This window comes from Channa argus, chromosome 13 (assembly GCF_033026475.1).
Source record: "Channa argus isolate prfri chromosome 13, Channa argus male v1.0, whole genome shotgun sequence".
NCBI classification, from domain to species: domain Eukaryota; kingdom Metazoa; phylum Chordata; class Actinopteri; order Anabantiformes; family Channidae; genus Channa; species Channa argus.
The window spans coordinates 12910658-12926546 of record NC_090209.1 but is presented as its reverse complement, the minus strand read 5'-3'; the positions used below and the strand labels follow the sequence as shown (position 1 = coordinate 12926546).

At 39.2% G+C, this 15889-nt stretch overlaps 1 protein-coding gene across 1 annotated transcript in view; it reads right to left on the bottom strand.

Moving 5' to 3' along the window:
- LOC137140251 (chemokine-like protein TAFA-2) overlaps positions 1-15889 on the bottom strand; it is a 71987-nt gene that overhangs the window by 32535 nt on the left and 23563 nt on the right. Inside the window, exon 2 of the mRNA XM_067528489.1 lies at positions 996-1096. Coding sequence (XP_067384590.1) covers positions 996-1095 — 100 coding nt within the window. The 5' untranslated portion in view covers position 1096. The remainder of the gene's footprint in view (positions 1-995; positions 1097-15889) is intronic.

Below are 15889 nucleotides of genomic sequence, written 5' to 3'. Positions count from 1 at the left end.
AACACTTTTTCTGTCTTGAAAAAAAAAAAACGCACAAAGAAAAAACTTTAATAAAACTATACATAAATACATCACGGTATGTAGGGTGTGCTCAGTGTCCCCTGTACACATACAGGTTTGGAAAATTATTCGGTTCAACCACTGCAGTGCAACAGTGCAGCAGCTTAGAAATCTTGGACTTTTACTTCCCTAATATGCCCTCAATAAAAGTGTACAGTAAATTTTTGCAGCTTCACAAGGTCAAAGAGATGTTCATATTCGTGTTTTTACTCCTTATTGATTCATAGCTGAACCACTTAGCTGACCCCAGTCGCATTAAAAACTCTTGTTCATATGCAGGTAGCAGGGAAATTTGCTCTTTCCATGTAATCTTTTTCCCAGCTCTAGGTAAATTTTAGTGTCACACAGGCGATCATTGTGAACCAAAGATGTGAAGACACCCAACCCTCACACGAGAAATGAACTGGAAAGTAGTAACAGGTCTCTGTCTACTTGGCCCCCACTGGGGGTCTCACACAACAGGCATTTCTAATCCATAAGGATCACTGCTGTTGTCTGTGTTGTAACCTACAGGTATTTTTTAGAATCTTGCTGGCCTGAAGGGACCGCAAAGACGTGAAATCCTTTGATCTAAAAAAACGACCAAGTTTTGTTGACCAAGTTTTGTTGTGGCTGTCTGCAGTGGTAATCTGCAACAGGTCCAATACGTTGCTACACAAAGACACTGACTGGTTTACAGGACTATGTAGTGTGCGTGCGCGCACACACACACACACATAGTTTGAAGAAAGTAATAAAAAATCCTCTGAGAAATTCTCTCTCTCATTATACTGGCATTTAGCAAATTGAAATAATTTTAATAATTCTAACTGACCTAAAACAGGAAACGTCTAGTCTGATTGAATGTGAGACAGTGAGGACAAAAAGGGTATGTGTCTCTTTGTATGTAAACATCTAGTTTTAACTGTATAAACTCATAGAGTACATTTACATACCTGTGTGGCTCCTGTGTGCATGTGTGAGGGAGGCCAGACAGAGGGACAGTAGAAGACTCCACACACCTACTCCACAAATGGCAGGACCCCTTTCCCGCATTCTGCCAGAAAGAAGCAAAAATTTGTATAAAGAACACAATAATAATAATAATTTTTATCAGGTTTTCACATTTTTGAATGGAATTATCTCAACTATCTGAACTATTTTGTGCAGACTTATTTAGTCCTCATGAGACAAACACTAATGACTTTTGTAGCATCACCAGCACTTGTTTTTTCATTAATCCTGTGAAATACTATATTATGATATCTAGTTTTTTTTACATTTATTACAGGCAATGCATCTTATTCACTTTGGTAATTCAATAATTACCTCTTGTTCCACCAAGGTTGACTTTTGTGGCTTTGTCAAAAATATCTATATATCTATACATATATCTTAACAATTAATGGATGCATTACCATACATTTTGGTTCACACACTCATGTGTGTGAGTTTTAAACCGCTATGCATTTAATCTCAAGTTAGCTTTGGCAGTTCTTTGGTTTACGATCAGGTATCTGCAAAACTAACCAATGTCTATCACCTTCAACGTTGTTGTGTATGGACATTAGCATGATGACATCATTAATGGAGATGGAAAATCAAGTAGCATTGTCATTGGGAAAAAGTTAGCACGCTGATTTTAGCATTTAGACTTTTAGGTCTTTTAAAGCATACATCCATAAATCTTAGACAATTTTCTAAGATGACTGTTACAGACACAACCAACAGCTCCAGATTTCTTATAGGGTCCCTATATGTCTAAATGAGAAATATTTACACCAGCAAAATAACCTAAACACATTCAAGCAAAAGACAAGATGATGTGATACACGCAGAGGGTGGCAGATGTAAGGAAACTAATACCGAGATAAAGGAGGTTAGAAAACATAATTACTTATACAAGTAGATTTTATAAACTTGTCAATTCTCTATTTGAATACATGTGGGTACTCTAGCTGCAAATGCCATCTGCAGAGAGAGGAGCATTGTAATTCAAACCAATGCAGTCTAAAGAATCTACTGCTTACTCAGGTCTGACAAATATCTGCTCCCACACGCACACAAACACAGACAAACACACACACAGTATAAACTCACAAACAAGACAAAAATTGTAATATATAATATGAAAACATAAAAACAAAGAATTATAGTTTATTATTTGTTAGCATTATCGTTTTAATAATGATTTTTCTTTTCTTATGTTATTCTGAAGATGATGCAGCTAGTTATGAGTAAACAGCCTAAAAGATGGAGAATAATGTCTCCCTCTCCAAATGCTAGCAGGTGATTGCCCTGAAGTGGTGATGCAAATGATTAAAGTGTTTTATAGTGACAGAAATTTCTCCCACAGACAAACAAACTCTCTTCCTCTGCTAGGAAAACTATGTTATGTAGCTAAATACGTGCACAGGTGTTTGTGTACTGTATGCAAGTGTGTGACTAAATGGCTAAATGATGTTAGCAAGGCCACAGTAAATGTATGAAACAAAGAGCCAACATGAAAAGCAACTTAACAACACGTTAGTTTAAACAGTTCTTCTTGGGAAAACAGAAAGTAGATGAATTTGAGTTGTCAGGAAGATGTAGATTTGACCTCAACCCTAATTTGAGTTCTGTATCCTGTATTTCATGCTCTGCAACTCTTTATTCCAAATTATCCACACCTGCCAGAATTGTTTTCTATTGGTATATTGTGCACTTTTTAAATTTGTATTTAGGAGCTTTTCATTAAAATGTTGTGATACTTATTTGTCTTTGAAAACGAAGCTCTTATTGCTACAAATGTTATAGAGTGGAACCAAAAGAAAATCATAGCATTATACAATGACTCAGAAGATTGATTTCACTGTGTTCACTTTCTTACTCTTCAAGTCAGCTACCAAAAGCTGCTTCTTGTGAAACACTTTTGAACACATGTGCTGCGATGTAAGTTTAAAAGAATAAAAGGGATACAAAAGGAAGTCATGCAGTATACACCTTTGCTGATGTGTTTGTGCACATGTATTTGGGCCTTTGTATATCTGTGTACGTGTGTGTGTGTGTTCACTTCTGCTATGAAAATGTTTGTCTGTGTTAATCGTTGGCTTGAGTTCTGAGCGGGATGTCTGAGTCATCTGGCTATGTAGCCAAGCTTTTCTAGAGCTGGGAGAAACTGCAAAGCCATGCAGGCTGAGCCAAGGCTTTCTCTGGTTAGAGGGCATCTCACTCACACACGCACACACAAGAGAGTGAATCATAAATATATACTTTATTGTATCTTTTTGTTTATTCTCCATTCATCTCCACTCTTGTCTCTTTTAGTCTTCCTTCACACTCTGCTCTGTCCTTCCCCTCATCTTTCCCCCTTCTTCCTGTCCTCACCTATGCTCTGCTTGTACTGAATAATTAGAAAACAAAGCAGAGACGCTGCCTGCTTCCTCTCCAGCTCATTTAGACACACAGCAGTGTTTGTCATGATGCAGCGCCACTTCATTATGGCTGGTTGTTTGGTCTGTCTGCTGCAGAATGAGTGGGTGTGTGATATAAAAATGGATTCAGAAGGGAGGAAGAGAGAGAGAGAGAGAATGAGAGCGAGGACATGAGTGGAGTGTGTGTATGTGGGTGTATGTACGTATGTGTGGCTACTCAGGAACATGGGGTGCAGATCAATAGCATCTAAACAGCTTTGCTCCCTATCAGTATTAAACTCAGCAGCCAATAGTGACTCATGTGCACAAACCCACAAAAATCAGCAACTCTATGCATTGATGGCATAAGTCAGGATGTTCATGCATTTGTTTTTTTTGTTTGTTTTTTTTGGTTATGATAATATCCACACATGTATTATACATCTGTTTGTGTATTGGTCTCATGCACATATGTTGATTAAGTTGCTTGAATTCAGAATGGTCCAGATTCTTTTGGTCATATCTGTCTTTATGAATAGCTCTAAGAAAGCAACACTATATCCTATAACCCTGGCTTTTATTAACTGAAAACAGAGGAGCATAAGAAAAGGAAAGAGCAAAAGGAGAAAGAGATAGAATTAGAGAACGAGTGGCAGTCTCCAATGAGTTCTGCAGTCTGTTCCATCCCTTTAATTAGTCCCATTGGAATGCCCTCCCTGCTTCACGCGGCTGATCAGCTTCCCCTCTATATCTCCAATCTGTATTTGTGTGCGAGCTTGCATGTTTGTATGCATCTAAGCTCAAGCCGGACAGACATCTCACGGGCATATGAGCTTCGCTCGAGCTCCCAGTGGTCGAGGAGAAAAATGTAGTGGAAATGCATTAATATTCAAGGAGTTTCCGTTCCCTGAGATATCTGCCATTTGGAAAATGGGATGCCTGTACTTTGTGCATCAGTCATTGCAGCAGTTAACATAAAGTGATTGTTGTCATAAGATAAACAGCATCAAAATAGAATTCCCTACTCTAGAAAGTCTGTAGCTCAGTTGGTAAGGCAGTCGTCCACGGACCACGGGGTCAGTGGTTTGATCCCCAGTCCCGACTATATGTCGAAGTGTCTCTGGGCAGGACACTGAACCCCTAACAGCCCATTCCCATTCCCAGCTGTGCAGTGCTGGTCCAAGCCTGCCAGAAATTGGGGAGGGTTGCGTCAGGAAACTGTGCCAAATTAACATGGGGACTATGATCCACGGTGGCAACCCTGAACTCACGGGATAAGCCGAAAGGACAAAAAAAAAAAAAAAAAGTCTAGAAAGTCTGGATTGGCGTATTGAAAAAATATTTTTTAGGGCTGTCAAGCATGTAATTAATCTAATTAATTATATTCTCTGTCATTAATTAATCTAACTGTATCATATACATTCATTTTGTTTTGGCTGTGTATATTCACAGCCAAAACAAATTAAAAATTTCATGCGAATTGTGGTAGAAAAATAAGTAATTTACATAGACATCAAAGTTCAACTTATCCTTTATTTCAACATCGGAATAAATTTTTTTACTGTCCATATTAGTGGTTGACCGATTATTTCGCCAATTATTGGGTCAATCAGTTTAATCAATGTGTTTGCCAATGAAATCCCACCAGCCGCTTAATATGGCACTTTAACATACTGTATGTGACTCAATTGAATTTATTGGCACTTGAAGCGAGCATTGACTGATAGTTTTGGTATCCATGTAGTAGTCTCCCCTCTCTGCTCTCTGTGACCGAGGGCGGAGCTCAGCTCATGCACAGAGCAGACTGGAGAACAGCTGGGGGGCCCAGGCGTAGTAAGACTAACATTAGTTTTTGGCTGTACGTTGCTATATTTGACTTGTTACTGTACACACAATACAAGTGACTATATAGTTTATCAGCACACCTGTTGAACATCACTCAGAAAGCAAGTAATATCAGCTCTGCTCCTGTTCTCCAATTCGTCATCGTGTTAATCACTATTATAATTGTTGGTTACTCATTAACTACTGTTAACACAGTAAAGTGAAAGCTGACTGTAGGCTACTGTACACAAACCGTGTATCCCAAAAGCTGAGCAAGTCTCGGTGGACATTCTAAATGACAGCAGCCCACACTTCCAAGCCAACCCCTCGCTTTGCCAGGAGTAGCTACCTACCCAGCTGACGGAAAGAGAATGGAGAATCAGTGATACTGACACCAAGTGATTATCGTCAGGAGTATGATTTATTTTATGTAGAGCATGTTTAATTTAAGGGTTTATGCTATGATGTTACTGTTGTAGAAAGTAATGAATTTTTACTCAGTTGTAATTTTAATAGGGACACTACATTTAAAACTTAGATCAATTTCAACAGCCCTATAATATATCTTTACATCATGAATGGTGATAATTTTCAGTTTGCTTTGAACTGTTTTAGAGGAGTTGACTCAGCTATATGATTATTGTAGAAGATGATGCTGTTGACTCACTGTGTTAAACAGAGAGGTGTTTCTATACTTAACCTATAGCTTTACTGATATAAGTAACATAAACTCCTCATATAAAATGGTTTAATCAAAAACTGAATAATATTTTAGACTAACCTTCATAAAGTGAAGCTTTATTAGAGTGGATTAGTTTTAGCTTCATGAACTTAGATTAGTTTTAGAAGTAGTTTTATAAAATATTCTTGTTGCTGCTTCAAAAATATGGGTTTAAAATAGAATTAATTCTAATGTACTTCTGGTTTGCTCAATGCTCTATTTTTATTTTAAATCACTTTAAATCACACAGAAATTTTCATTATTCAAATGTTTATTTATGTTGAGCATATTCATCTTTCACTTGTTATTATTACAGTGTTTTTTATGTAACTCATGAGAGGGAGGAAAGACATATCGCCATTATAAATTGATTATCAACCTCGCGGATCTCCATGGAGCGGTATCGGCCATTAAAAATAGTATCAGTAGTGCTATTACTAGTACTACTAGTTTCTCAGCCCCCGTGGAACATCATTTTCCTGTAAACTCAGGGTTGCAACAGCAAATCATTGGTCCACAAGTGACATAGGTTTTTATGCCAGATGCCCTTCCTAATGCATACCTTTCCAGTTGTTACCAGGCTTGGGACCGGTGCTTGGACCTTACAGTAGGGTACAGTAGACTTGACTGAGCCGCTGTTGCCTTGCTGGTAAAACATTCTGGTCCCTTTACTTTTCATCCTCATCATTTGGGCTGATCTGATAGCTGTCAGTAAACCAAACAACTGGTCTAAGTCTATTTGAAAAGGTCACGATAGGTTGTTGGTGCTTTAGTGTGTGACCAAATAACCCCCGCTGTCCTTTATGTTTGAAGCTAAATATTATCATATTAACATGCCAAAATTACCAGATAAATATCAGCATGTTATTATAACTGTGGGTGTGTTAGCACTTTGAATCTGGCGCTCAGCTTAAAGCACGACTGCTCCAGAAGCCTCAGAGAGCAAATGGGCAATACACAATATTATGATGATTTGTCGAAGGAAATATGTGTATTCCTTTGATTTATAGAAGGTTTGGTTTGTATCCAGAGTTAGGACTGTTACTAATTGTAACCTCAGGAGGTATCAGCTTGATTAGTCCTCCATGATCCTTCTAGGGGGATACGAATGTGTGTGTAAATGTGTTTGCGTTTCATTAATCAAATCCACAATTTGGCCTTTGTGGTTAAATTCACTCTATATGACCTGTGGAGAAAGCCAGTGGCTCCAAATTAAGCCTCCAATTTAACAAACGTTGTGGAAACTCTGTGTGAGTTTGTGTGTGTGTGTGTGTGTGTGTGTGGTAAATATGGAGAAAAATGGGCAAAAAAGAAAGAGAAAAAGAGGAGTGGGAGGCTTTTGGCCCTTTCCTCTTCCATTGCTCAGCCTCTTATCAGCGTCTCACTAACACTATGACTTCATCACAGAGCACATCACAGACTTGACATGCCCATCTTTCAAATCAAGTTTTTCCTGCTGTTGCTACATGTGTGTCCCCAACACATCCCTGAAGCTTCATTCAACCCAAGGGTGTCACAGTCCATCTATCTCTCTCCTCTCTCTCTTTGCTCTGTCTCTGTCTGCTGCTCGCTGTGCTAACCTGGAAAACTCGTTGCACCGCAAGGTACAATCCTGATGTCACTACAAATCCATCGGCCACACACAACACAACCACCCCTAAAACATCCGCGGGTCAAACACACACAAGTACACATGAAGACACACATACAGAAACAACACGTGGCTGCAGTTTGTCTGCTGACAGTGCAGATCCAGGTGGTAAATGCAGCTATGTTGTCTGAGCCTTTCTATTACCCCAAGTCCAACAGCATCAGACAATAAAAGCAAAAGAGAATAGTCAGCCCTCACCTACAGGCGCGAGCTACACTATACCACAGCTATAAGCTGGCTTAACACTACAAAAATAACATCAAAGCTACTGTCGACATAGAATGCACAGTACACCACTTTTATATTTATCTATCATATTTTGACTACACTTCAATTTTCTGTAAGGTTCTTGGGCAATAACAGAAAAACACTTTGAACTAAATAAAAAAATGCAAAGTGGGGATCTCTTGAAGCTTTGCAATAGAGGAAATATATTAAAGTAAAATGCTAATGGCTTCAGCAGTGTGGTCCCGGACACGTTGAGAGAGGATAGCGTTAGGCATGGGAGAGCACGGATGAAGGAAATAATCTACAGGGTAGAGATGGCGTTTTTAATTAAATTTAAATCCAGAATTTTTGACTTTTGTAGCCTCTTGGCTGGGATTATTACAGTTCTAGATGGGCAAAGTGGAAATCCATCCAAAACTATAAGCCTTTGTTGACAAATGTAGTGGTTGTTCAGCAGAGTGAGAAGAACAGTTAAAAGTAAACTACACAGGTTTGCTCTAAATGAACTGACGATGTTGCTGAATGGGCAACATTCAGAAAAAGTCCCATCAAAGTCTATAAAACAATAAGGAGCTGCTTTAGGCACACATATTTTAAGATAACTACCTCCAGGACTGTGGCGGCACAAAAGACAGAGAAAAGGTGCAGCTATTCCCTTGTGTCTAGATTCACTGACAGAGGTGGAATGTAGGTTGTACTTTTCCAACTCAGTTTAATAGGAGTCTGATTTAATCCGTCCATCTCCCAGACAGACAGGTTAAAGTGACTGGCAGTAAAAGCACTTTCTCTCACTCCCCTCCACTCATCTCTCTCTATGCTCTGCTCTCTCCTGTGCCTCCTGACTTAATTTTTCATCACACCGTGTTTTTTTTTCCTATGGACTGGCACTTATGGTCCTCTCCACCGCCCTCAGCTGGTCCATGACACCGGTCTCTCCTCCCCTTCGATTTGACCTCTCTTCTGTTTCCACTCATTCATGTCTTCATCATTGATATGAATGGTTTTTCATATGTTTATATTATATCTGTGGCAAATCCTTGATGAAATAATTTAGTCACCCAGGTCATGGTTATCCCTGAAAAGTGATTCTGTGGTAACTGGTAAAAGAAAAAAAAAGATGTGCAACTTTCACAATTAATGTAATGTTTTGTATGTCAGAACTTAACTTACTCACTCAACATCAAGAAAGTAGAAACAAAAACAACTGCTAGCTGAAACTATGCTATTGCATCCTGATTACAAACAAATCCTGTACTTTTCTAGGTAAAGCTGAGCAAAGCTGGGCTCAGGTAAAAGAAATCAACCTTGGCTGTCAGTAGAAAATGTAATTATGTCTGGTAGAGTCATGAGTATAACATGTTGTTTTGGGGCAATTGCTGAAACAACTGACTGTTATGCATTGAAGCCCATATAGAGGCTAGCTGAACTAGCTGAATTAACTACAAACCACTTTACGACCTGCAGAGAAAACCTCTCATGGATACTCACTAGAGATTCAGAGTTGAACTGGTCTACACATACAAGGGCCACACGCAGACTAAGAGCTCGTCCCACAGGGCAACAATCGCAATCAGAAACCTGCCACTGAGGAAAACACACACTTAAAAACCTCGCTATGTGCTCACTTTTTGAGCTCAGTGGCAGACTCGCACGCAATATTTTGTTTTTAAATCCGTCACGTTGGATTAAAAGACAAACTGACGCCAATTGGGAACCTCAAGAATGTTCAGTCTGAGCGTGAAAAACATCATCCAGAAGAGAATGCATCCATGTGTGTCAGAGGAAGACTGCCAACAGTACAGTAAGGTTTATATAGAAAGGATAAAGGTATATCAGTATACTGTGGTGCTTAGTTTGTGAAACCTTTAGCATTTTCTCTGTTTCTCCAAATTTTTATTATGTAAAATTATCCAACAATTTGTTTTTGACAAAAAGCATTGGACTTCATGTTTTTAGTAATCTTATATTATCTGTTTTAGCAGCAATAACTAGCAGCTAAATATTTCCAGAACCTTTTTCTCAGCCCTGAACGTTGGCTTAAAGAGGTTTTAGCCCATTCCTTTTTACAAAACAATTTTAACGGAGGTATGTTGATTGGCTCCTTCCATGTGCTCGTCAGGTTCTTCTATAGCATCTGTGTTAGATTAATTTGTCTGGTTAAGATTAATGTCTCTTGGGTTTTCTAAACATTACATTTCTACTGCATTCATAATTATTTGGTAGAAAGACTCTTCCTGCATGATCCACTTACTGTCTTTTATTTCTGGACTGGACTAACACACCTGCTTTGCTCTTGCCCTTTTGTGTGCGGAGAGTAGCAGTCCTATCTGCCACACATTCAGTTGGTAGGATCCAAACTCTTTGGCATCCAGAACTGTTCTTTAAATGTCTTCAGAAATCTTGATATCGAAGCCATGAACAGATAAGACCTTAACAGTGAAGATGTACATTCTCCTCATTAAATAAGGCAGGGCCTAGCAGACACACAGCTGATTTTCATTCCACTGTTTTAAATACCTGACTTCCATTCATCCTTCAAAACAATTTGATCATTCTTGTTCACACACAATATAAAAGAATAATTTATTTTTGTATTTTTGTTTCACCTGTTAATTAAGTTCCCTTTATCTGGTTAAGGACTTAAATATTAGTTTATAACATGAGTCATATTTGTAAATAAATAAAAGAAAATGATAAAAGTAAAAGTGATAAATGAAAGCGTTCACAAGCTTTTAAGCCCCACTGTATGATAGGTTTTTAACTTTTGGAGAGGGCAGGGGTGAGCGTGAGTGTCTGATGATCACTGATGTGAGCAGATGAGAGGCAGGAGGTAATGATTAGTGTCCAAGCTGCCCTTAGAAACTTCTGCCTCAGTTTAATGAATACTTAAAGAGGGGGGAAGAACCTTAGAAGTGATAAGAGGGCATTGGTGCATATTCTCCCTCTCCCCGTCTTTGTCTTTTATCCTCTCTCTCTCTGACAGATGAGCACATAGGGCAGAAGTTTTGAAAGAACAATGTAGAGATCACAACGGGGTGTCTCAGTGATGGCTTCAGTCCTCTTAGGTCTCATTCTGTAACTATCCTAAATTCCCCTGGTTCAGACCTATTTCTCTGCCCTAAATGCATAATTTTGTAAATGAAGCATCTGCTTGGGTGGTCCCAATAGGCCCATGTGTATCAGGCTGAGGCTGACACACACATAGCCACACACACCATCACTCAAAAGTGCAGTTTGCAGTATGTGGTGCCTAGGAAGTATGTTTTTATAAGGTGATATTAAATTGCAGAACACACACTGCAGTGTAAAAGCTAAGAACCAGTACAGTATGATATGTTCTAGGAGCATTAGTTGGGCTGTTACAACAAGCGCTGGTAAATGCGGAGACAATAATTCATGATGGTGAAAAGGTAGGTTGTTGTGTGAAGTGAAATTAAAAAAAGCTCCCAAATTAGGAAAGGTCTTTCTAAAGTGCACCTTTGTTCGGTGCATTTCTAGTACTGGAGCTGCATAGATATACAATACACCAGAAGCTTGAAATACTGCAGACGTAACCAAAAAACTACTCGTCAATATATTTATGTATATGTACCAAATCCCAGTTAGGATGAAGTCACTGTTTCTATAGTAACGTAACATGATAACAGAAAATAAATTTAATAACATAAGAGAATTACAGTGAAAATGTCAATACAAAACTGTTTCTGAGGCAGCGCAACTGTGGTTTAAGCAGGTTTGTTTCACTGTAAATAGTGTTTGCTTTCTTCTAATGTTTTTTTTCACACTATTCAAAATGATATTAAAAAAGAGGTGTGACTGAGCATTGATACCTGTGATTCATGGCCATGGTGCTTGGTAATGTGTATGAATGTGTGCATGTCAAACCAAATTTTCTCAGGTCTATGGCTGGATTCTAAATTATTCTTTCAGGGGTGTTTGCTACATTACCTGATGACTAAAAGCAACGAAAAGAATGAAGAAAAAAACCTCACCTCTTTGTTTTTTCTTCCCTTATCTTTCCTTGTAGCTTTTCTATTTCACCTCACAGCCTGGTGCACATAACTTATGCATGTTGCTTTTATACAGGTTACCAGTGTATGACTGCTAGTGTTTATTTTATGTGTGTGCGTGTGCGTGTTTGTGTATGTGGTAATGGTGTATAACTCATCCTAATGATGCAACAGTGAAGCAGCAGGTAAGGTCAGCACAAGAGGCTGTGGTGGAAGGTGAAGTGCCTGGACACACACACAAACACATGCGCAGAGTCATGAATGAATCACTCCCCACAAACACACCTCCAGGCCTATGAACATGTGCCCTGCCAATCTCTATGTCACTCCCCATCCACTTTCTCCCACATTTGCCTGCAGCCTGCTGATTTTTTTAAAAGTTTTTTATATGAATCCTTCCAACCTTACTCTTTCTTTCCTGCCTGTTCTCCCTCTGTGCCTCCATCAATCCCTCTGAATCCTGGTGATACTGTTGGAGGTCATTCGATGAGGAAGAGGGCTGATTAATGGATCCGTGATCACTGGCTGTAATTACAGTGTCAAATGAACATTTAGCTGTCCAGCATGTGCAGGTTCACTGTGTGTGTGTGGGTGTGTTTGTGTGCGTGTGTGTGTAGCCATACAGTGTGTTTGTCTGCTCCTTCCCAATGTGCTAGTCAGCTCCCTACAGATGCAGTTGCCATATCAGCATACACAACAACAGATGGGCTCTGGTTACACACGCACGCACGCACGCACGCACGCATGCACGCACACACACACACACACACACACACACACACATCCACATAACGACATGAGGAACCACTGTCACACATACCATTTGTCATAGTCTGAAGTAAGAAAAAAATGAAAGCGGCACATGCTGAATATTTATGACTGTCTGCTTGTGTGCCTGAATGAGGGTCATGGTGCTTTAGTCTTCACCCCAATTATGCCATTTCTGTAGAGACTCATATTGGAACAGGCAGGTTAGTATCTACACATTTAACCACAAAAAACATCCTGTCATAGCAAAATAAGATCACCAGGAACCTGTTTACGTCTGGCAGATGTAAGACTTTGAAACACCAAAACTCCCATCACTCCCAAAACCCAGTTATTGCCAACAGACCAGGGTGAGCTATAGACTTCTACACACATCCCTCCTCCAGATGTGTTAATAGAAAACTGTAGCCACTGGGGCAGGCAGATCAGCAGCTGGACTGGAAAAAATCAGAGGGAGACAGACGGAAAAACAGAGTTTAGTTTTTCTGGTTGTGTCTGTTTTTGAGGAGAGGAAAATAAAATACGATAAACATTTGTCCTGTTAAGGATTGTTGGATTAGAATTTGTTTACATCCATCAAAGTTTAGCTAAACTAATTAATTTATTGATTTGAATCAATAACAGTGATTTTGTAAAGGTATTGTTGCTCTTTAGAGGGAGAGAAATCAACTTGTGAACTTTGTGAAATTTGTTTGTCCACCCAGTCTGCACAATATTTATTTTCTCTTACCCCTGTTTTTGGTCTTAACCAACTCAACAGGAAAATATCTGACTCTTTAACAGCTAATTACTTCACTATGTTCACTAGCTTGTCACTTTTCACTGAAAACAGCAGTGAACCACAGCACTTTGATGATAATCCTTTATGGGCTATTCACCACTCCTTTCATATTGTTTCTGCATTTTCATTTGATACATTATTATAAAAGCATTTATTATATCTGCTTATAAATGTTCTTTATCCATGTTGGTGCAGTAGAAGCAGGAATACATCTGGTTGCAGGAGTACACTGCATCTGAGTTTGGGAGTGATTTGGTGTACTGTATCCTGTTAATCTGGGCAAACTGCTCCACTGTCACTGTAAGCTGAATAAATCATTTATACTGCTTGACCTCATGCACCCATTTGTCTGCACCACACACACACACACACACACACACACACACACACACACACACACACACACACACACACACACACATGCGGATGCATTGTATGCACAACAAGAAAACATTTACATTGTCAAGGGAAGGCACCTTATCAAATTCAGAGCTACATCTAGAGCAAGAGTAAACATGGATACACATTCCTGTCACGTTTGTGTGTGTGTGTGTTTCTGAGTGTGTGGGTGGATGCGTGCATGGGTGTGTGGGTGGGTGTGGGTATTGGTGTGTCTGTCAGTGAAGAGTGTGAGTGCATGTCTAGTTGGTATTCCAGGGTGGCTTATTGTGAGTGTGATTTCCCACAATTCTTATTAGAGTTGTGATCACAGAAAACTGGTCTCCTCAAATGGAACACAAACACACACCTAGTGTCATCTCTGTGTTTCTCTGTTTGCATTTTCTTTCCTTGAGTCTAATTCAATCTACAACTTATAACACAATGCTGAGAAACACACAGCCAAGAACATGAATGCAATTTGGAAAAATCTGAGGTGAGTATGTCTGTTTTATGAATGCATAAGTTTCTTTTGAAACTCCTGCTCAGAACCAGAAAGGAAATCTGCCTGGGGATGGATAAAACAATTGCTGGCTCAGAAAAATTGAAAACAAAGGAGGAAAAAATGCTGCAAAAAAGTACAAAATACAAAGTACCAGAGAGTGGGAGAAATGCAATATTCAGGGGGAAAAGTAAGAAGGTCGATGCTTTGCGGACTGGTGATGGTGATATTGGTTGGTGGTGATGGAGTGTGTGTGTGTTTGTTGGTGGGGGGGATAATGGGGTCAGGGGTAAAAGAAAAAAGCAAATGGCTGCCAGGTTGTAGTTGACATAGCCTTCTCAGTTTCATTCCTGAGATGAAAACACATGTGTTCTTGCTTTTATGAAGAAATTGCTTGATTACAACCCAGTGATGGAGTTTAGTAACTCAAAGTACTCACATTAAGCAATGCAGCATTTCAGTAGGAGTGAGGGACATCTGAATGCCGACGTTGAGAAATGCATCACACTGAGCAGTTCATGAAGAGGTAAAAAAGTGAATAAAAATACTTAGATAAGAAAATTCGTGCTAAAAATCTGCTTTGCATTCTGGGAAATGTGTCCTAGTTAGCACCCTGCTGCTGCTTGTGTGTGCACACATACATGTGCACATACGCTCACTGATACATATACACACATTCCTATGCTGCTGATGAACAGGCTGCTTTCTCACTTGGGATTTCTCTCCCTATATATTTATTTTCCTCTGCCTTTGCCACATCCCTCTATCTCTCCCCCCCCTTCCTCATGCATTTGCAATGACAGTTTGAAAGGTTTATATGTTTGACATTTATCACTCACACATACACAGAGTGACAAGTTGTAAGTCACACACATTTTGCGTGCATATAGCACACCAAATGACAATGCACTCCCCCCACACCCCCTCCAACACAAATGTAATCAAATAATAATGAAATACACTTTGTGCTCCAAGATGCACAGGTACCTGTGACCTGAGGACTTCGGTCAATTAATACATAGAGCTGTAGAAATAGCAAGAGTCAGTAAGACACCTTTTGTAAGTGACTGTGCTTTCACCTCTGCATCTGCAAATTAGATAAACAAATAAGTTCATAATTCTCAAACATCACAAGCAACTTTAAATGTGTCAATTCCCCTTGATTTGTAATGTATTCAAATTATTCATCTTCACGCTTGCCATACACAACCCCTCTTATTTAAATACTTGTTTTTTCATCCTTTTAATCAAATTTGCATGGATTAATTTTCAGAATGTTTAAAGCATTGAGAGTCTCTTGCCTATAGATAGCTATACACTCCACGGGAAGAGTGAGTGATACGCTTACATCAGAGTTTAACATTGTATTCTGAGATATGTGATAATTGAAGCAACTATTTAGTTCTCATCTTTTGTTGCGGGTCACAGTTATGCTTCATCAAAGACTTACAGCTGTGAGTCCCAATGTCAAACATCCTTCATTTAAGGCAAACTTCAAACAGTTCATTTTTAGTCAGTCATTTAAGCTGTTTTACTCAGAGGCGGAAGACGATGGTTTGTTCAAATGGGGTCAAAAACCTTTGAAAATTATCTGG